Source organism: Prionailurus bengalensis, chromosome E2, assembly GCF_016509475.1.
Source record: "Prionailurus bengalensis isolate Pbe53 chromosome E2, Fcat_Pben_1.1_paternal_pri, whole genome shotgun sequence".
NCBI lineage: Eukaryota > Metazoa > Chordata > Mammalia > Carnivora > Felidae > Prionailurus > Prionailurus bengalensis.
Genome location: NC_057352.1, coordinates 55929481 through 55950346, shown reverse-complemented (window position 1 = coordinate 55950346; position 20866 = coordinate 55929481). Strand labels below are relative to the sequence as shown.

The following is a 20866-nucleotide window of genomic DNA, read 5'->3' as shown; positions in this document are numbered from 1 at the left end:
TATGATAATGTCCATAAAAATTTCAATTAAAAAAGAGCACAGCATCTGCACCCCTGTGTTTATTGTAGCATTATTTACAATGCCTAAGACATGGAAACAATCTAGGTGTCCATTGAAGGATGAATGGATAAAGAAAACGTAGTACATATGTGCAATAGAATATTATTCAACCATTAAAAAGGAAGGAAATCCTGCCATTTGCAACAACATGGATAGACCTTGAGGATCTTGAGGGCTTTGAGGGCATTACGCTAAGTGAAATAAATCAGAAAGAAAAAAGAGATAGTATGTAATCTCCCTTTTAGGTGGAATCTACAAAAACCAGACTCATAGATATAGGGAACAGGTTGGTGGTTACCAGAGGTGGAGGGTGGGGGTGAAATGGGTGAAGGCAGTCAAAATGTACAAACTTCTCGTTATAACATAAATACGTTCCAGGGATGTAATGTACAGCATAGTGACGACAGTTAATGATAGTGTATTGTATATTTGAAAATTTGCTAAGAGAGTAAATCTTGAAAGTTCTTATCACAAGAAAAAAAAATGGTATCTCTGTGAGGTGATGGATGGTAACTAACCTTTTGTGGTAATCATTTTGCAATATATACATGTATCAGATCAGGATATTGTGCACCTTAAACGAGTACAATGTTATTTGTCAATTATATCTCAAAAAAACTGAGAAGTGGGGAGAGCATAGGCATTGAGATAGAGATACCTAGAATAGTTCATGACAATTATCATCCTTATTCTTACATGATTATTAAAGCTTTGGTCTGGATCACGTAATTCGCTTTTGGGAAATACTCATCCTTACCTCCCTGCTTTTGTAGGAAGGCTATCGATCACCGGTTTTGTCCTTCTCATTGAAAGGGGCAGACTGGGCAGTCCCAATACCCCATTCCCTGGACTTGGAGATTGGGTTGGGGCTGAGCATGTGACCTCAGTTGAGCCAGAGTCCTGATGTAGATGGCAGAAGGGAGATGGCCTTATTGTTTATTCCCGGCTACGTAAGTATGCAGTGGTAGAAAACTTGAACCCCCAGGCCACTTTTGCTACCACATCAGAGAAGGTAAGCAAAGGAAACCAGAGCAAGAAGGGGGGAGTAGGAGTTGGAAGTGGGGGTGTTGAGGGAAATAGGGAGTGGAGATGGGGGAGAGTTAGGATGATCCCATCTTAGAACTTAGTTCTATCTAGTCAGTTGGTAAACTAATAAATTCCTTTTCCCTCTTCTGTTTTAGCTACTGTGAAGTTCATCCCTGTCACTTATCCTGGGCACCTGTATGGCTCAGTTGGTTAAGCATCTGACTCTTGATTTCCGTTCGAGTCACAATCTCACAGTTGTGAGATTGAGCCCCAAGTCGGACTGAGCATGAAGCCTGTTTGGAATTCTTTCTCTCTCTCTCCTCCTTTCTCTCTCTCTGCTTCTCCCCCACTCGTTCTCTTTCTCTCTCTCTCTCTCTCTCTCTCTCTCTCTCTCTCTCTCTCTCAAAATATAGTAAATGAACATTAAAAACAAATAAATAGGGGCACCTGAGTGGCTCAGTTGGTTAAGTTTCCGACTTCAGGCAGGTCACGATCTCATGGTCTATGGATTTGAGCCCCGCGTTGGGCTGTATGCTGACAGCTCAGAGCCTGGAGCCTGCTTCGTATTCTGTGTCTCCACCGCCCCCCCCCCTTTGGCCCTCCCCTGCTTATGCTCAGTCTCTCTCTGTCTCTCGAAAATAAATAAATTTTAAAGAAAAACAGAAAGAAAAACAGAAAGAAAGAAAGAAAGAAAGAAAGAAAGAGAGAGAGAGAAAGAAAGAAAGAAAGAAAGAAAGAAAGAAAGAAAGAAAGAAAGAAAGAAAGAAAGAATCCTAAGGCTTAACTGATGAAATTTCTATCCAGCATCTGGCATCAAACATTAAACTTAGGTTCCTGTCTTGCTTCAGATAACTGGCTGATGCTTTTTAAAAGTGATTTCTAGTTTCACAAAATTTTAAGAATTCCAGATCCAACGTTTCCATTTACTGGCGAGAAAGGCCAGTTAAAGCAACTTGTTCTAGTTTGCAACCCAGTTTGCAGGGCTAGACCATCCTCACTTCTCCACAATTTTATAGATGAGGGGAGCTTGGCCAGCTTCGAGGCCAGTTAGCAGAGGGGAGCGGTGAAGAGCTGATCTTTGAGCCAACACTGCCTAGGTTCAAATCCCAGCTCTGTCATTGATTAGTAAAACCTATTAAAATTAGGTACATAAAATTTCATGTTTATTTACCTCTTTTTTTTAATTTTAAAGTTTATTTATTTATTTTGAGAGATACAGAAACAGCTTGACTACAGGAGGGGCAGAGAGAGAGGGAGAGAGAGAATCCCAAGCCGGGTCCATACTGTCTGCACAGAACCCGATGCAGGGCTCAAGCTTACTAAACTGCGAGATGATGACCTGAGCAGAAACTGAAAGTTCGACCTGACTGAACCACGCAAGCACCCTTTATGTTTATGTACCTCTGTCTTTTAATCTGTAAATTAATAATAATGATGGTATATGCATCATAGAGCTGTTGTGAAGGTTGAATATATCAATATATTAGACTAGTGCCGGGCACAAAGTGAGCTCCATACAAGAGTGCTACTCAAGGTTTTCACAATTATCTCAACAGCCCAAAAGGCTCCATTTGTTTGGTGTTTCATAGATTAGTAAGTGCACCTGTTTCAGGATCTCCCACAGTACTTGTGATGTGGTTTTGGAGTGCTGGTGGGGGTCCCGAGCAGAAGGCCAAGAGAGAATTCTTGAGATGTCTTTGGTGCAAAAAGGTGATTTTATTAAAGCATGGAGACAGGAGCTATGGGCAGGCAGAAAGAGCTACACTGGGGTTGTGAAGAGTGACTGATTATATACTATGGAGCTGGGCAGGGGGGCATAAAGGAAAAGGGAGGTTTCCAAAAGGAATTTCATATGATAAAGAGGACTCTTAAGATACTGGAGGCCTTGCGAATTGTAGAGCTAAAGTTATTTTTCCCTTAGTAAGGCATTAACATTAAGACAGTTGGGAGTTTCTTGGAGGAATGTTTTACTCTGCCTATCTCGAATATTTGTCAGTGGGCTCCAGGTTGTAAGGAAATTTAATTTTGCCTACATTTTCTTCTTTGTTCCCCACGCCAGTGGAGGGGAGGGTGATGTTAGGGCTCCAGGAAATTGACTCTATAGATTTCCAGAGATTGCCTTTTTTCCTTGTAACTCATTAAGACAGTTGCAAAGCAATGAAGACTCTTGTCTTGCAAGACTGTGATCTCTATCAGTTAACCGCTTGTTTTTCCCTGTCTTTTGCTCTTGGGCAGCCAGGAGTACCTGAGGAATGTCTCATAGATCCCTCCTGGGTGGGGGGAGGGTCGCTTGTGGGGTGTTAGCTTGTGCTTTGCTATCAGATTGCCTCTGGTTCCTTCATCACTTGTTTAGTGGATTGCTAGGATCCACCCTAGACTTGCTTGCTAACCAGACTGACTGGCTCCGTCAGGACGCAATAAATAAATAAATTAAATAAATAAATAAATAAATAAACAAACAAACAAAACAAACCAATCCAAGTGATTATTTTTTTTCGAATACTAAACCTTGAACTGTTACATTAGGATTAGGGTCTTGGTCACATATTTCTGAATAGGTGCGATCATGGAGATGCACTCCATGCGATACACAGAGATGTAACGGACGGCATGACAGGTGGTAAGAATTTGTCACATCCCCTGTTATCAACCTAAACAGAAAACACACTTGGACCAAAGAGTTAAGACACATTGTGTTTTGTATGGTGTTGCACTCTGTGAAATTGACATTGTTAGACCATTTCTGACCTACCAAATGGCAGTCCTGGAAGGCTCAACTTATAGATGCAACCCTGCTGTTAATGTTTCAAATTAGTATCTGAGATTCCTGGGGGCATCAGATGAAGTAAGTGGAGATGTGCAAAGCTTGCTGTGCGAGAGCCACACAGGGTCTCGGGGCACTCTCGCTTCCTGGCCTTATGCACCCCTTCATTGCCTGCCCAGTTAGATTTTTATAATTTGTTCCATGTTTGTTTATTTTTTAGAGAGACACACAGAGTACGAGTGGGGAAGGGACAGAGAGAGAGATAAAGAGAAAGAGAGGGAGACACAGAATCCAAAGCAGGCTCCAGGCTCCAAGCTGTCAGCACAGAGCCCAATGCAGGGCTCAAACTCACGAACCTCAAGACAGTGACCTGAGCCTAAGTCGGACGCTTAACCGACTGAGCCACCCAGGCACCTGTTGCCCAGTTAGATTCTTAATATCTGGTTTTGCTCTCCTCAGGTGAAAATCCTATTGCCAGAAGGCAGCAAGGCAAGAGGTTGCCACGAACTTGGTAAGTTTATTTCCATATCTACAGAGGAAACTTGACTTCCCAAGTAGAGGGCTTATCCACCGGGGTACGGGAGAGCTGGTAAGGGATGTGCAACCCTGGGTGTATATGTGGGCTACAGCCTTAAAGACCATGCAGAGAACTGATGTAATTCCAAGGAGGCTACATCTTGGAAATTCACATACTCATCCACTAGCTGACATTAAATGAATCCAGAGATACAAATATATACTTTGTGTTCGTTTTTAAATTTTGTTTTTTTTAATTCCATAACTCAGTAGGCATAGTAGAATCACCTTGGGAACATTAAAACATAATAAAACAAAAAAGAATGCCCAGGCTGTACTCTAGAGCAGTGAAATACAAACATTCTGGCTGTGGGATCTGAACATCCATCAGTATTTAAATAAAACCCTGCAGGTGATTTTAGTGTGAGGACAGTGCTCTGAGTCAGTGGTTCTCAGACTTTGGGGAGCATCAGAATCACTTCGGGAGCTAACGAAGCACCCTGAGGTCAAGGTCCGTCAAGGAGGAAAAAGCCTAAGCTTTTGTGGTGTTCCCCAATTACGCAGGTGAAACTGATTTACTTCCAGGACCCCAAGTTTTGAGCACCTCTGTCTCGTGCAGCTAATTGTTTTAGAACAGTTTTCATACTTGGTAGCCAGTTAGAATTGCCTAGGAGCTTTAAAAAAAAAAAAAAAAAATCTATTCCTGTCCCCACTCCCATGTGATTTAATTGGTTTGTGGTTCACAGGCTCTGGAATGTTTTAAAGCTCCCCCAGGTGATTCTAATATGCAGACAGCGTTGTTAAACACTTCTAAAGAACATCTCTGAAAATTTTCCATGTCCTCTGGACATGGAAATGCTAATAACAGCTTGCAATCTGGGGGAAAAAAAACACACCCTACAATTTCTGTTTTGGCTATAGAAGGTTCACATATGATCTCAGAAGCTGGATAAGGACCTGGCAGTGTTTACCCCTGATCTATATCTCACAGATGTCAGAGGGGTGGGATATGTTGTGTTTCGGGACTGAAATTAAAGAAATTTTGTAATGCTATGTTGGATGAAGGCAGTTTTTGTGAGCTGTATAAACCTCGGTCAAAATATATTCCTTTCAAGTTACGTGTAGTGAAAGCCAGTCTCAAAAGTTTGCATATTGAATGGTTTCATTTATGTAATATTCTTGAAATAAAGTGATAGAGGGGCGCCTGGGTGGCGCAGTCGGTTAGGCGTCCGACTTCAGCCAGGTCACCATCTCGCGGTCCGCGAGTTCGAGCCCCGCGTCAGGCTCTGGGCTGATGGCTCAGAGCCTGGAGCCTGTTTCCGATTCTGTGTCTCCCTCTCTCTCTGCCCCTCCCCCGTTCATGCTCTGTCTCTCTCTGTCGCAAAAATAAATAAACGTTGAAAAAAAAATTTTTTAAAAATTAAAAAAAGAAATAAAGTGATAGAGATGGACGAGAGCAGATTCATGGTTGTCAGGGTTGGGAATGGGAGTGAGAGAGTGGATGTGGCCATAGAGGGTTATCTTGGGAGATCCTATGGTGATGGAACAGTCTGTATCTTGATTGTGTTAGAAGTTACAGGAAGCTATATATGTGATACATCTGCACAGACCTATGAGCACACACATAAATGAATGCAGATATAACTGGTGAAATCTCAGTAATTCTGTGCATCGTAGTAATGTCCATTACATGTCTTTGATATTTTTAAAATTTTTTTTAATGTTTATTCATTTTTGAAAGACAGAGAGAGAGCACAAGCAGGGGTGGGGCGGAGAGAGAAGGGGACACAGAATCCGAAGCAGGCTCCAGGCTCTGAGCTGTCAGCACAGAGCCTGACATGGGGCCCAAACTCACGAACCACAAGATCATGACCTGAGCCGAAGTCAGATGCTCAACCGGCTGAGCCACCCAGGTGCCCCACATAGCTTTGATATTTCACTATTGCTATGCAAGATGTTATTAGGGAGGTAAACAGGACTTGTTTGTACACTTCCTTGCAACTTTCTGTGAATCTCTAATCCTTTCCAAGTGAAAGTTACAAAATACAAACTCCCTTTAAGACATGCTTAACAAGGGAGCCTTACTTACCTCCCAAGTAGGTCTTTGGCTGTACAAAGGCCCATAAAGTCTCCTAAAGTTTTGTAACTGAAACTAAAAATTTAAGTTTTTTGAAGTTTGGCATCGGAGGCCAAGAAAATAAGGCCTAGCTTATGTGAAATCTTAAAAAAATGAGAAAAGCCTCCTGAACAACCTAGAGCTTTGGAAACATCTGCCAAGGTTGCAACCAAATTTGAAGTGACAATATACCTCTTTCCCACCCCATCCCACACACGACCCCCCTCACAGATGTGGATAATGTGAAAGTAAAACTTTGCCCTCAGTGCAACACTTGCTTAGGACACATTAACGTTGAATGTTAGGTTTCCCCACGACAGATTCTAAGTAGCCAATTCTAATAAATGATTCAGTACCTGGGGTGACTTAATACCCAGTCAACAACGGGACTTATTTTAACCAACCACATACAGACCTACGGACTCCTTCCCCCTTCCTAACTGCAAAATTTCTATCCTTAGTGTAGCCACCGTGACTCTAGCATCCCATCCCCCTCCAGAAGATTCCATGTTCCTCTACCCAGTTTGTCTCAGGGAAATATTCAATGACTTTGTTACCTGACAGGTGAATAAACTCAGCATTCATACTGTTGATACTGTTGGTCATGGACTAAAACCAAGGGAGACTTCAAATTACAATTTTAGAGTCTACAGAATTCTAGAGACCTTCTCTCTCTCCCAAGTGTCCTCAGACAGGGACTCTTCCTGCCTCTCTTGGTGTGGCATACACAATAAGTTCATAACATTTCCTGAGGTTCTACCAGCCAAATGGCCTCGATGTCCTCTGAGGTCACACAGGACCTCAAAAACTCTTCAGTGCCCCCGGATCAACACAGGGAGATCCTCTCTTTTCTACCTAACACTAGCACATAGTGGGTACGTAGGAATTATGGGGGACAAAGGGTTTTACAAGTGACAGCAGCAGGCAGAAATATCGCAACCTTTCAGCCTGAGGCTGTATAGGAAGGAAGTGATATTGTGATTTATAATAAGAGATGTATATGGTCTTTGACCCATTTCTAGCACACAGCTCCTAAAATGCTTGGAATTTCATAAGCGGTGACAGCAGCAAAAGTGTCTTGTTATGTTAATGAGGTGACAGGAGCTTGGTTAAAGGTGGGGACTGGTTGCTGAAGGAACCAACAGCTCCATTAGAGGGGCAGAACCTTCCCTCCTTTCCCAATCCCCCAGCTACCGGGCTAGGGGCTGGAGACCGATGGCCAGAAAACTTAATTGTGCCTAGGTAATGAAGCCTCCATAAACACCCAAAAGGAGGAGGTTTGGAAAGCTTCCAGGTGGTGAACACATAACACACAGATACAGAGAGCATGGAGGCTCCCTGGCCTTTTCCTATGCTGTGTCCTATGTATCTCTTCATCTAACTGGTGATGCATAGCCTTTAATGTTCTGTGTAACAAGCTGGTAATCTAGTAAGTAAACAGGTTTCCTGGGTTCTGTGAGCAGCCCTAGCAACTTAATTGAACCCAAGGAGAAGGTCGTTGGAACCTCTTTTCTACAGCTGGTGGGTCCAGAGGGACAGGTGACAATCTGGCATCTGAAGTGGGGGTGGGGGGACAGTCTTACAGGACTGAGCCCTTAATCTTTGGGATCTGATGTTCTTTCCAGGTAGATATTGTCAGAATTAAGTTGAATTATAGGACAATCCACAGTAGAACTGGGTATAGGATGACACTCCGTTATTTATTTATTTATTTATTTATTTATTTATTTATTTTTAACGTTTATTTATTTTTGAGACAGAGCATGAACGGGGGAAGGTCAGAGAGAGAGAGGGAGACACAGAATCTGAAATAGGCTCCAGGCTCCGAGCTGTCAGCACAGAGCCCGACGCGGGGCTTGAACTCACGAACCCGCGAGATCATGACCTGAGCCAAAGTCGGACGCTTAACCGACTGAGCCACCCAGGCACCCCGAGGATGACACTCCTTTATATGGCGTCAAAAAGAAAAACCATAGGCCCCAAATGGAGTCGCTTATGCTAGGCCACATCACCAACAGGAGGCTTAATACCTAAACCAACTGTAGTTTCAACTTCCTCCAGACATGTAGTCTTACCTGGGTCAGTCGAGGGTTTTCTCATCAGCACCAGTGAGGTAATCTGTCACATACCCTCCCCACCACCCCCAGAGGAAGATGAAGTCATGATAAGACCCTCTAACCCCTTAGGGAAAGTGAATTTACCAGAGGCAATCCTTTCTTTTCTTTTGCTAATAATCTCCATACCCCACCCTCCTTCCTATAAAAACCTTCAGTTTTATGCAACTCCTCAGAGCTCCCCTTTACATGATAGATAGGGTTCCCCCTAATTCATGAATCAGTTAATAAAGCTACTTAGGCCTTTGAAATTCACTTTGTTGAATTTTTGTTCTTTGTTAAAGAACAGGGGTCCGGGGTCCCATGCTCACACAAACTGTCTCATTCTCTAATACCTTCCTAAAACAGAACTCACGTGACCTTTTCTCAGGAGAATGTAATGAGGACTCCCAGCCAGGGTCTCCCTCCTCCAAGGTGATGTGAAGTCAACTCAAGCAACAGAGTCCATTCCTTTATTGAGTTCTTTCAAGCTGGAAACACAGACCAGGCACATGGTCCCAGGGGAGGCAGGTTTGCTAATCTCCTTGAGGCCTGGTTAGCAGAAATTTGACACTAATAGTATCTGGTGGTTCCCTTGTAATCTGACAGTCTCCGGGGATGTGACAAACTAGTTGAGTATCAAAGTCTGGGACGTTGTCACTCCAAGTGTGGTTGGGAACCAACCGCCGCGAGAATCTTTAGAAGGACAAATCTTCAGATCCCACTCGAGCTAGGGCTATTGAATCAGAAATCTTGGGGGTGGGCACAGAATTTTCTTCCTTATTGTGGTAAAATACATACAACCTAAAATTCACCATTTAGCCGTTTTAAGGTATACAATTCAGTGGCATTTAGTACATTCACAGTATCATGCAAGCATCACTGCTATCTAGCTCCATACCGTTTGCATCACACCCAAAGCAAGCCCCCTCCATCCCTTAAGTTGTCCCCTCTCATTCCCCTTCCTCCTCCTCCTCCCCCTCCCCCCCCCCCAGCCCAATGCTAATATGCTTTCCATCTTTCTGGATTTGCCTCTTCGGAGCATTTCAGATAAATAGGATCATCCAATACATGGCCTTTTGTGTCTGGCTTCTGTCCCCATAATCTTTTCAAGGTTCATCCATTCTGTACCACGTATCAGTTCTTCATTCATTTTTGTGTATTAATAATATTCCAGCGTATGGATAGATGACATTTTGCTTATCATTTCAACAACATTTGGGTTGTTTCCACCTCTCCCAATATGAATAATGAATGCTGCGAACATCCGTGTACAAGTTTTTGTTTGAACACCTGTTTCCTGTTCTCTTTAGTATATACGTAGGGCTGGAGTTGCTGGCTCATTTGTAATTCTATGTGAAACTTGATAAGGAACCACCAAATGTTTTCCACAGAGGCCGGGCCATTTTACATTCCCGTCAGCAACTCATGAGGGTTCCGGTGTCGGCACCTCCTTGTCATCAAGTCTTGGTTCTGGGTTTTTATTTTGTTTTGTTTTTTATAGCCATCATAGTGGGCATGAAATGCCATCTCACTCTAGTTTTGATTTCCTGCCGTTGTTTTGAAGTAGCCTTCCTGGCGATTCTAATGCATGTGAAATTTGAAAAAGTTGTCCAGGGACCAGGAGCATCCAGTCAGGAACTAGTTTCTGAAATGCAGGCTCTTAGACCAGTTAGGGTCACTCAGTCAAATTCTGCATTTTTTTAAAGTTTATTTATTTATTATTTTGAGAGATAGAGAGCACGCGCACACACTTGCGCACAAATGGGGGAAGGGGAGAGAGAAGGTCCCAAGCAGGCTCTGCACTGTCAGCATGAAGCCTGATGCGGAGCTCGAACTCACAAACCTTGAGATCATGACCTGAACTGAAGTCAGAGTCTTAACCCACTGAGCCACCCAGGTGCCCCAAATTCTGCATTTTAATAAGATCTCCAGGTAATCAAGACACACACACACTGGTGTCTGAGAAGTGTTGGTGAAGGAAACATCCCTAAATTGCTGACATTTCCTGGTCATCATTTAAATCTTCTCGAGTTAGGGCCTGTGTTTTTAATGCCCCATTTGTCTAATATATTCTTGTTGGACAGTCTGAAAAAGTCAGAGGAACGCAGAACTTGGAGTCAAAGAAGCAAACCCAGTTTTCAACCCTGACTCCAACACTCACCAGCTGGTTGATCCAGGCTAGTGTACTTGATCTAGAAAAGGAATTAATATCTGCACACTGCACACTTTAGAATTAAGATTTTAGGCATGTGTAAGCATCTAATACAACTCAGCACAAAGAAATTCACTGAGTCTGGTTCTACCTCCTCCCCTTGCCCAACACTAATCCTGGTTATTTTGTGAGAGTTTTAGGGAAGCAAATCTCAGCTGTGGCCTCCTCTCACATCACTGAGCAGCTGTTTCCTTAAGGCCGGCACCTGGCAAGAAGTTCAGGATTGATCCCATAGTCAACTTTGCTGGACTAAGTATGACCTTGCTTGAGGCTGGAACTCTGCAGGACACCTATAATTTATCGCCTTGTAAGAACCTCTTGGGCCACTTACTTTGATGAAAAGTAATTTTAATGCATTTTAAATAGCTCAATGGGGTGGGCAACTATTACTTTCTCTCCGTAGAGAGGTCCCCCTTTTACTAGTGTGCTTTCTATGCACCTGTAGCTGGGCTAAGCACTCAGAACGCACAAATGCATTGAAATCTACAGCCAAGACCAGAGGTTCTCTACACGTGGGCAATTTTGCACACGTGTGCACTCACGCACACATGTACACATGCTCCCCTCCTGCCCTCCCCCCGCCCCATGTGGCAACATCTGAAGAGTTGTCATCACCGGAGGTGGGTGCCGCTTGCAACTACTGGGTCGAGAACACAGATGCTGCTAAATACCCCACAGGACATCAGACAGTCCTACACAGAAAGAATTCGCCTCCCCTCAAATACCAATAATACTGAGGCTGAGGTATGTTGCCCCAGACTCAGGCATCACCCAAGAAACATGCTGCATCACTCTGTTGTGGACTGATGATAAAATCGACTCAGACTCGTAGAAAAGTGGGGTGACCTGTCTGCAATTACCCAACAGGTAAATAGAAGAGCAGGATGCAAACCACAACTGGCTGAACATCCCTGGGGTCAGAGTTGTTTTATAAGGTTTGTTTTCAACCGTTCTTCTTCAAGCATAGCCTGCAACTGTTTACTCTGCAATGTAAGGGCAAAACTGGCCAGAAAAAGCTCTCAGAACTCTCAAACAAAGATTTTTCAACTGCCCTTTGTACAATCAATCAGAGCTGCCTCCCAATTCCTCTAATACTTGGTTAAATATTTATCCAACTGCCTTGCAGGGATTAAAGAGCTATTCTGTTTCTGTGAGAGGGATGATAAAACACGATTACAGGGTTAGGTTTCTCCTAGAGCAGGTGTGGTCAGATGTGGAAGTAATGACCTGTGGGGGTGATGTGCCCCCGGGGGCCAGTGTGTGACAGGCAGTGGGCCAGATGGAAGGTAACTCAGTGTCACAGTCAGGGGTGGCGATGCCAGTGGCTGTCAGGATAAAAAGCCCTGTACAGGCACAACCACGGCCAGCCTCAGAGAGGCCCCTCAAGCCTGCCACCTGTCCGGTGCGAGGGTGCTGCTTAAGCACGTGTCCCTGCATATTTTCTTAGCAGGGCCCTCAGAAGAAGTGATTATTCTTATCCCCAAAGTCCCATGAGGAAGCTGCAGCCCAGAGGTTCAGGACTTTGTTCTGGGTCACTAAGTTGTCGGTGGTAAAGACAGTTTCCAAACCTGGGTAGTTTGTCTCCATTCTAGGAGGCTGGCTTCCTCTTCCTTTTGAAACCTGATTCTATCTGTAGAGCTATGTGGTATCTCTTGCACCCCTTCTGTTTCTTGTTCTTTCTTTGGGGATGGGAGATGAGGGAGAGGAGGGTGTATTCACCACGTGGTGGACTCTTCCCTGATCTCCTGGAAAAGTTGTTAAAGAAGCTGTGTTTCCTCCCTACCCCAGTCCTATAACTTCCCCTCCATAGGAGTGGATTTAGATGTAGAATGGGGCACCTGAGTGGCTCCAGTCAGTTAAGCATCTGACTCTCGGTTTTGGCTCAGGTCATGATCTCATAGTTCGTGGGTTTGAGCCCCGCGTCAGGCTCTGTGCTGACAGTATGGAACCTGCTTGGGATTCTGTCTCCCTGTCTCTCTGCCCCTCTCCCTCTCTGCCCTCCCCCACTCACACTCTTGTTCTCTCTCTCTCAAAATAAGTAAATAAACACTAGATGTAGGTTATGTTGACCTTATTCCCATCTGGGAATGGGGGTAAGGTTGGTGTGAGCATATAGTAGTGGGGTTAACAGGAAGAGGAAAATGGTGGAGGTGATAGCTTTGGGACAAGCTCTTGAGGTTCTTGGCCTTGTGGTTGGCATGGTGGTAACACATGAGAACCAGCTGAATCAACAGGGGAGGCTGTGGCTTGGTGAATCAGAATGTGGAGCCAAAGTTCAAATTCCAGTTCTAACTGGAGGGCCAGTCACATAACTCTTCTGAACCTCAGTTTTCACAACTCCGAAATGGGGATACTAATACTTGGCAGGGTTCTTGGGATCATAGATCTGATAGTACCCAACAAATGCTTGAAGTATAATGAATGCTTCATAACAGCTGTTAATATTTATTTGCCATCTACTCTATGCCAGGCACTGTTCTGAGTACTTTAACATTAGTTCTAAAGGTACTTAACGGTCACAACTATCCTGTGAGGTAGGTTCAATTATTATCCTCATTAACACCACTTTAGAAGATAAAAAAAAATCAAAAGTACAGAGAGTTTAACCGACTTACCCAAGGTCGTGGAAAGTGATAGAGCTAACTCTCACACAGAGTTTTCTTTCTTTTTTTTTTTAATTTTTTTTAACGTTTATTTATTTTTGAGACAGAGAGAGACAGAGCATGAATGGGGGAGGGTCAGAGAGAGGGAGACACAGAATCCAAAACAGGCTCCAGGCTCTGAGCTGTCAGCACAGAGCCCGACGCGGGGCTTGAACTCACGGACTGCGAGATCATGACCTGAGCCGAAGTCGGCCGCCCAACCGACTGAGCCACCCAGGCGCCCCCAAAAAAATTTTTTTAAGTAGGCTCCACACCCATGGTGGGGCTCGAACTCACAACCTTGAGATCAAGAATCATTTGCTCTTCTGACTGAGCCAGCCAGGTGCCCCAAAAAACATGCAATTGTTTGTTTAAAAAAAAAAATTTTTTTAATGTTTATTCTTGTGAGAGAGAGAGAGAAAGAGAGGGAGACACAGAATCCAAAGCAGGCTCCAAGCTCTGAGCTGTCAGCACAGAGCCCGACGCCGGGCTTGAACCCAAATGTTGTGAGATCATGACCTGAGCCGAAGTTGGCCGCCCAACCACTGAGCCAGCCAGGTGCCCCTCACACAGAGTTTTCAGTGTGCACACAAACACTTGAAGGTTCAATGCAATGTTACTCACTATAGCAAAAAGTGGGAACCACCCAATGTCCATCAACTCATAAATGGATAAACAAAATATGGTCTACCCATACAGTGGGAAATTACTCAGCTTTAGAAAGGAATGGAGTTCAGGGGCAACCTGTGCCTGGCTGGCTCAGTTAGAGGAGCATGAGACTCTTCATCTCTGGGTTGTGACTTAGAGCCCCACCTTGGGTATAGACATTACTTACAAATAAAATCTAAATAAATAAATAAATAGGAATGGAGTTCTGATGCATGCTACAACATGGATGAACCTTAAAACTATGAGGAAAGAGAGAGCAGGGGAGCTCCGGCCTGCTGAAATTCTTTGGAAGGAGAACAGAGCATTTATAAGTGTTTCCGTTAAAACGAGTCTTGTTGTATAGGGTATAGTCCTTTCTTCCACCTTTGCACAAAATCCTTAATGAAATCTGTTCTGAAGATCTGAGCCAATCTGAACTTGGCTTTGCTTTGGGGGGAATGCAATAAAATGCTGTGTCGACTCAACATGGTATGCAGGATGAGGAGTGAAAGCTGTCCACGGGGCCCTGGGTTGCAGAAGGGTGGAAGGAACGGGTATTCAGGTTCAGAGAAAAGTAAAATGTTTGGAATGGGAAATTAGGTACATGTGCTAAGTTGTTAATCAGAAATAATTAAAGTTTGACATATAGAAAGAGCCAAACTGGGACTGTAAAACGTGCACTTATAACTGCAGCGAGAATTGGTGCCTTGTTGCTTAAACTGAATGAAATGTTGACAGTTCTTCAGGCGTTTCTACCGAAATATTGGAATTGAACATATTGGCCAAATAAAGTGGATTAAACAAACAAACAAACAAACAAAGAATTAACGCCTTGCTAGGAAGGATGTCTGTCTGGGACTTAAAACTAATGAAAGATATCCTCCAGGAGTGCTTGGGAGGCCTGGGGCAGAGTGAGCCTTGAAATGGAAAGCCTATGTTGGGTATTAGAAAGAAGGTCAGCCCTACAGTCTCCCCCTTCACCACCACCACAGCCCCCTCTCCCCGGCTAGGGTGGGAAAGGCAGTGGAGAAGTGTCGATGGACCTCCATCCATCTTTGAAGAGACTGGATGGGCCCAGAGGTATTTCACCTGATAACCACCCAGGTGTACTTTCCTACTGCTTCTAACGGCAAATTCCCACAAACCTAGTGGCTTAAACAATAAAAATGTATTAGTTTACAGTTTTGAAAGTCAGAGGTTTCACTGGACTAAAATGAAGGTGTCAACAAGGCTGTGTTCCTCTGGAGTGTCCAAGGGAGAATCATCAGTTCCTCTGACTTTTGCCACTTCTAGAAGCCTCCTGCATTGCTTGGCTCCTGGTCCCTTCTTCCACCTCTGACTGTGACTCTCCTGCTTCCCCCTTATAAGGACTCTTGTGTCTGAACCATCTAGATAATGCAGGATAATCTTGGCATTTCTAGCTCTTTTACTCAATCATACCTGTAAGGCCCCCTTTGCCAGGTAAAGTCACATATTCCAGGTTCCAGGAATTAGGATGTGCATGCATTTGAGGAAACATTATTCTTCTTTTCTTTTAATATTTGTTTATTTTTTAGAGAGAGAGACAGAGTGCAAGCAGGAGAGGGGCGGAGAGAGAGAGGGAGACACAGAATCCCAAGCAGGCTCCAGACTCTGAGCTGTCAGCACAGAAATCGACGTGGGGCTTGAAGCCACGAACCGCGAGATCATGACCTGAGCCAAAGTTGGATGCTTACCCAACTGAGCCACCTACGCACCAAACTAGTTACCTACTCATACCAGCCTGAGACACTTTATTTGGGGTTATTTGCTATGCTGCACTGGATTACCGGAACAGAGTTATCAATTCCAGCCCAGCCCCTCCTGGCTGATGTAAACTTCCATGATAAATCTACCCCAGTGAAATTCTTGTCATGCAGAAGGTGGCACGGATACCAGGCTCATGACAACCTGATGGGCCAGGGCTACAGTGAGCTCCTTTGGAGAACATTCATTAGTGACTGATTGCCTATCTCTCTCTCTCTCCATGACTCCTACTTCAAAATGAGAAAAAGACCAGGAAGGAATTCCTAGATAAGCACGTTTTCCAAAATTGCTTTTATATTAACTTTGCCAAGAGACACATCAAATTGACATCACATTGGATGCTAATTTCAATGGATTGTTTGGTTACATATTGTGTTTTATACTTGCTTTGACTCTCCTGATCCTGTGTTACATTCTAGCTCCTTACCCCCCTGCTCAAAATACTTTCCATTGTTTTGTAAAACTCTTGTCAGCCAAATGCAAGGGATTTCCTTACTTTGTTTTCTGCTGAATTTCTCTGCTCTTCCTCACTGGAGGAAACTACAAGCATCATTTAAGAGTTTTGCTCCTATCTTTTTACAAACACCTGCCCTATAAGGTACATATGCTTGCCATCTGTTTTGATTTCTTGCCACTGCCTTAACAACTTTATAAAATACCTTAGGTGTCTTCCGTGTCCTACAGATGAACTTCATTCTAGAGTTTCTTTGGGACATAAGGATTTAAAGCTGAATGTGATGAAGTAAGACTCCATACATCTTGGTGACTGAATGGATGGGAGAAAGGAGGGAAAGGCAAAGGGAGAAACAAATGAAAGAAATTTTAGGGACATCTGGGTAGGCCCGTCGGTTAAGCATCTGACTCTTGATTTTGGCTCCGGGCATAATCTCATGGTTTGTGAGTTCGAGCCCCACACCAGGCTCTGTACTAACAGTGCAGGGCCTGCTTGAAATTCTCTCTCTGCCCCTCTCCTGCTCTCTCTCTCTCTCTCTCAAAATAAATAAATAAACTTAAAAAAAAAAAAGAAGAAATCTCAAAGCTCTGAAATTTTAAAGACCAGGAGAAAAACCAAAAGAAGGGGAGAAAACTTTGAATTGCCAATGACAACTTTGGTTTCAGATGTGTTGACTTGGCGATGATGGTAAGATGATAGAATGGAACCAGTAAGGCTAGATGTAAAGAATTTGCACATCCACCGTAAGAATAAGAGTGAAGGTATTGTGATTTATTTTTTTTAACACTCAAGTGTCCCTCCAATGGAAACAGAAGAGAGTACGAAGCCTTGGTTTAGAAAAAGCATTAGAAGCCAAGTTGAAGATGCAGGAACAGTCATGTTCTGTATTGTAAATTCTTCATTCCCTCATTCATCCATCCATTTTTCATTCATTCTCACACTTGGATTTCTTCATTTATTAGTTGAGATCCTACATGCCAGACCCTGTGCCCATAGCAGGTAGTGTGCCTATTAGTGATAACTAAAGTACAGTCTTCTTAACGAATGAGCTGCTCAAAGTTGAAGGCAAAGAGAGAAAAGAGCAAAGTTTGTCAGTGTGCCAAGAAGCAGGCAATGATCAGTTACTTCAGTAAATATTTGTTTAATGAGTGAGGCAAGGAGTGTGTGAGAATTTTTCAGAGGTACCAGGCTGTGCCAGGGAGCTGAAAAAGGCGAGGTTTCCACAGAGGTAAAAATTTTGAAGGCTAAGTTCAGAAGAAAGATAAGGCTGAAATGTTGCAAATGTGTTTTCCCAGGATTTGTTCACTTAGCGAGGTAGCAAGAAATTGGAACTATTTCAGGATTGTCATACAAGTTAAAATATAATACTCATTTCTGTTAACCACCTTAGCCTTTCTTTCCCCATTCTCTTTCTCCTCCCTCTCTCCTTCTTGTCCTTCCTCCCTTCTTTGCTTCCTTTCTCCTCAGGCCAATCACCAACTTAGTAACCCACATTCACGTAGTTAAGTTCAAGAAGTTGCTGAGTTAAAGGTAGGAAGGAAATATGATGAACAGTGATAATTGCCTAGTCTATACAAAGGACCTCACCCCAAAAACCAAATAAACGAAATAAAGTAACTAGTGGATCCTTCATTTAAAAAAAAAAAAATCTTGTTTGGAACCAACTGATCAAACAGTGAAGAGTAGTGGTGTTCCTCTCTTTGAAGGCAGGATCCTAAAGTCCAAGCCCCCACCCCCTTGGCTTCCCTTTTACTCGTGCAGTGGCCCGAAAGACAACCCCATGGACGTTCCCAAAGCCAAGTCAGGATCTAAGGAACCCCAGTTTGAAAATGCCTGTTCTGGGCGCCTGGGTGGCTCAGTTGGTTTAGTGTTGAGCTCTTGATCTCAGCTCCGGTCTCAGTCTCAGGGTCATGAGTTCAACCCCTGTGTTGGGCTCTGAGCTGAGTGTGGAGCCTACTTTAAAAAAAAGAGAGAGAGAGAAGGGGAGAAAGAGAAAGAAAGAAAGAAAGAAAGAAAGAAAGAAAGAAAGAGGAAGAAGGAAAGAAGAGAAGGAAAGGAAAGGAAAGAAAATGGCTGCCCTAGAAGAAAGGATGTGATATCACATACATGGGCTTGTTTATGAAAGGGAGTTTGTTAAACCCTGCACTCAAGTTTTTGACTATCTGTTCTTTGAAATGGAAAAAAAGTGAGTCATCAAATGTCACACCCTGACCCAACTGCCTTGAGATTGCAAAATATTGGGAAGGATCTTATGGAAAATACCATTGGGCAGCCAACAGAGATGTAGAGCTCCATCAGTGCCAACAGTGGGGACATTTGCCCACTCATCTTACGAATGTGCCCAGTTCAAAACAGATTACCAGTAACTGTATGCCGGGTTTCCTGTCCAAATCTAGGAAGCTTATGTGTTATGAAGATATGTAAAACCTAAATCCCCAGTAATGAGTAGATGACATAAGAGGTAAGCGTTTGTACATGAAAGGATTTGAAAGGGAAGGTTTTATTGTGTTAAGATGAACGGTAAACATACAATTTGACTAACCTCGAACCAGCCCTGCAGAAGCCTGTCCTGCTTTCTTCTTTGGTCCACAAAGAATGCAACAAGCCACATCTTGCACAACAGGCACCGTACAACCTTGTGGGGAAAGGCCAACTCACCTGCCATGCTGCTGATGTTCACCAGCCTCCCCTTGGATTTCCTAAGAAGAGGCAAAAATACCTTTGTGACCTCCACGGCCCCAAAGAAGTTCACGGCCATGCATTGTTTGTAGTTAGTCATGGGAATGAGCTCCCCGTCCGCTGGTAAGCCAATGATCCCAGCATTGTTGACCACAGCCCACAGTCCTGAGGACAGAAAGGAATGAGTTTGATGTCTCATGATGCTGGAGAGCAGGAGGATTTTTAACACTTAAAGCTCCAGAGTCTAAAAGTCCCCTTTCAAGTTTAGGATCCAGGCAGATCACTCAAACTCAGACCTCAGTCTCCTCGAATACCTAAAACCACCTCCTTTGGGGTGGGGGCGGGGGGTCGTGTAGTGAGTAGATTTGAAATATTAAGCAAGGTTTTTTTGGAGGTATTTCCTTCTCCTTCTAACACTTTCCTACATCCAAGCAGCTAGATATTTGCTGTATCCGCAGAGGGAAGCAGCAGCAAGGGGGATAGTAATAAGGGCCTACCTCATGTTTCTCCCTCAAAGGAGTGTGTAGAGACAGTATAACATCCTTAGGACCATGCGGGATGATATAGAAGCCTGTCTTCCCTTTTCCCTAAACTAGAAGAGATCCCCTAATCCAGGGAAATGAGACAGCTAGAGAAGTGTCGAGAGCTAAGAAGATGGCAGAATCTCTGAGCCCTAGTCCCTTCCCCACCCAGCCTAATCCTATTGATTGCATCAGAATCACCCAGAGGGCTTGTACAAACAGACCGCTGGGCCCACCTCCAGGGAATCCCATTTGGGGGTGTCTGGGATGGAGCTTGAGAATCTACATTTCTAACGACCTCCCAGGTGGTGCTGATGCAGGTCTGGACCACACTTGGAGAAGCCCTGTTCCCAAGTGGTGGTTTGCCACCTTGACTGCATTAGGATCACCTGGGGGTGGGGGGAGCACTTTTTAAAACCCCAGTGTCCAGCCACATCCCAGCCAATTACATCAGAAATTCTGGGATAGGGAAGAGAAGGGGCCCTGACTCTGATAGTTTCAAAAATTCCCCTGGGGATTCCAATGTACAAGCAAGCTTGGGAACCACTGCCCTAAATGGTGGGAAAGAGGTAATCCAAAAAGTCCAAATGTCTTTTAGGAGGTGGGCTCTATAGCAGAAGTGAGTGACCTGGTTCCTCTTTACCTGGGAGAAACAGAGATGACAGAACCTGGGGTATGTTTATTCTCTGAGTTCCCTGAGCCTCAGCCTGGTTTACAACAGTGGCTCTCAAGATGTGGTCCAGCACAAATGGGAACTTGTTAGAAATGCAGATCCTGGAACCCCACTTCAGCCCTGCCAGTCAGAAACTAGCAAGCAGAAGTTGTTGTTGAAGCTCAGCTTCTGGTGACAGACCATACCGTCCAAGTGATCTCAAGTGTGAGAACCTGTGTTACGTAGAGAAGTCGAAGGAGCCTCAGAGACACAAATGGCAGGAAGTCCAGCCCTAATGATGCCTTTTGGATGGCATCAAGAAGGTAAGTGGCAGCCAACTTGTGCAAGGACTGGACAGATTGTCGGACGCCTCAGCAGGGGTCAGCGTGAAGCATTGACAATCAAAAGAAACGTCTCCTCCCCAGGAATTTAGATGCTACCCTGGGGAAACGAGGTGAAGTTCCAATTGAAATGGTTTTTGCCACACGGCAGAGAGATGGCTCAAATACAGAGTCGAGTCGCAGAAAACAATGCTGCATTTCTCACACACCTGAGCTGGGGGTCTGACATTTATACACAGTCGTGATTGGGAGCCCTAATTGAGATGATGCCTGACGTAGTAAGAGCTCAACAGCTATTATGAGGATGGTGATGGTGGAGGGGACGCCTCTGCTGAATTCATTCAGCCTGATGTA

At 44.1% G+C, this 20866-nt stretch overlaps 1 protein-coding gene across 2 annotated transcripts in view; it reads right to left on the bottom strand.

Moving 5' to 3' along the window:
- Positions 1–20866, bottom strand: part of HSD17B2 (hydroxysteroid 17-beta dehydrogenase 2) — a 93181-nt gene that overhangs the window by 16214 nt on the left and 56101 nt on the right. For both annotated transcript variants that reach the window (XM_043599758.1, XM_043599759.1), the window contains exon 3: positions 18978–19163. In XM_043599758.1, the coding sequence (XP_043455693.1) occupies positions 18978–19163 (186 nt within the window). The remainder of the gene's footprint in view (positions 1–18977; positions 19164–20866) is intronic.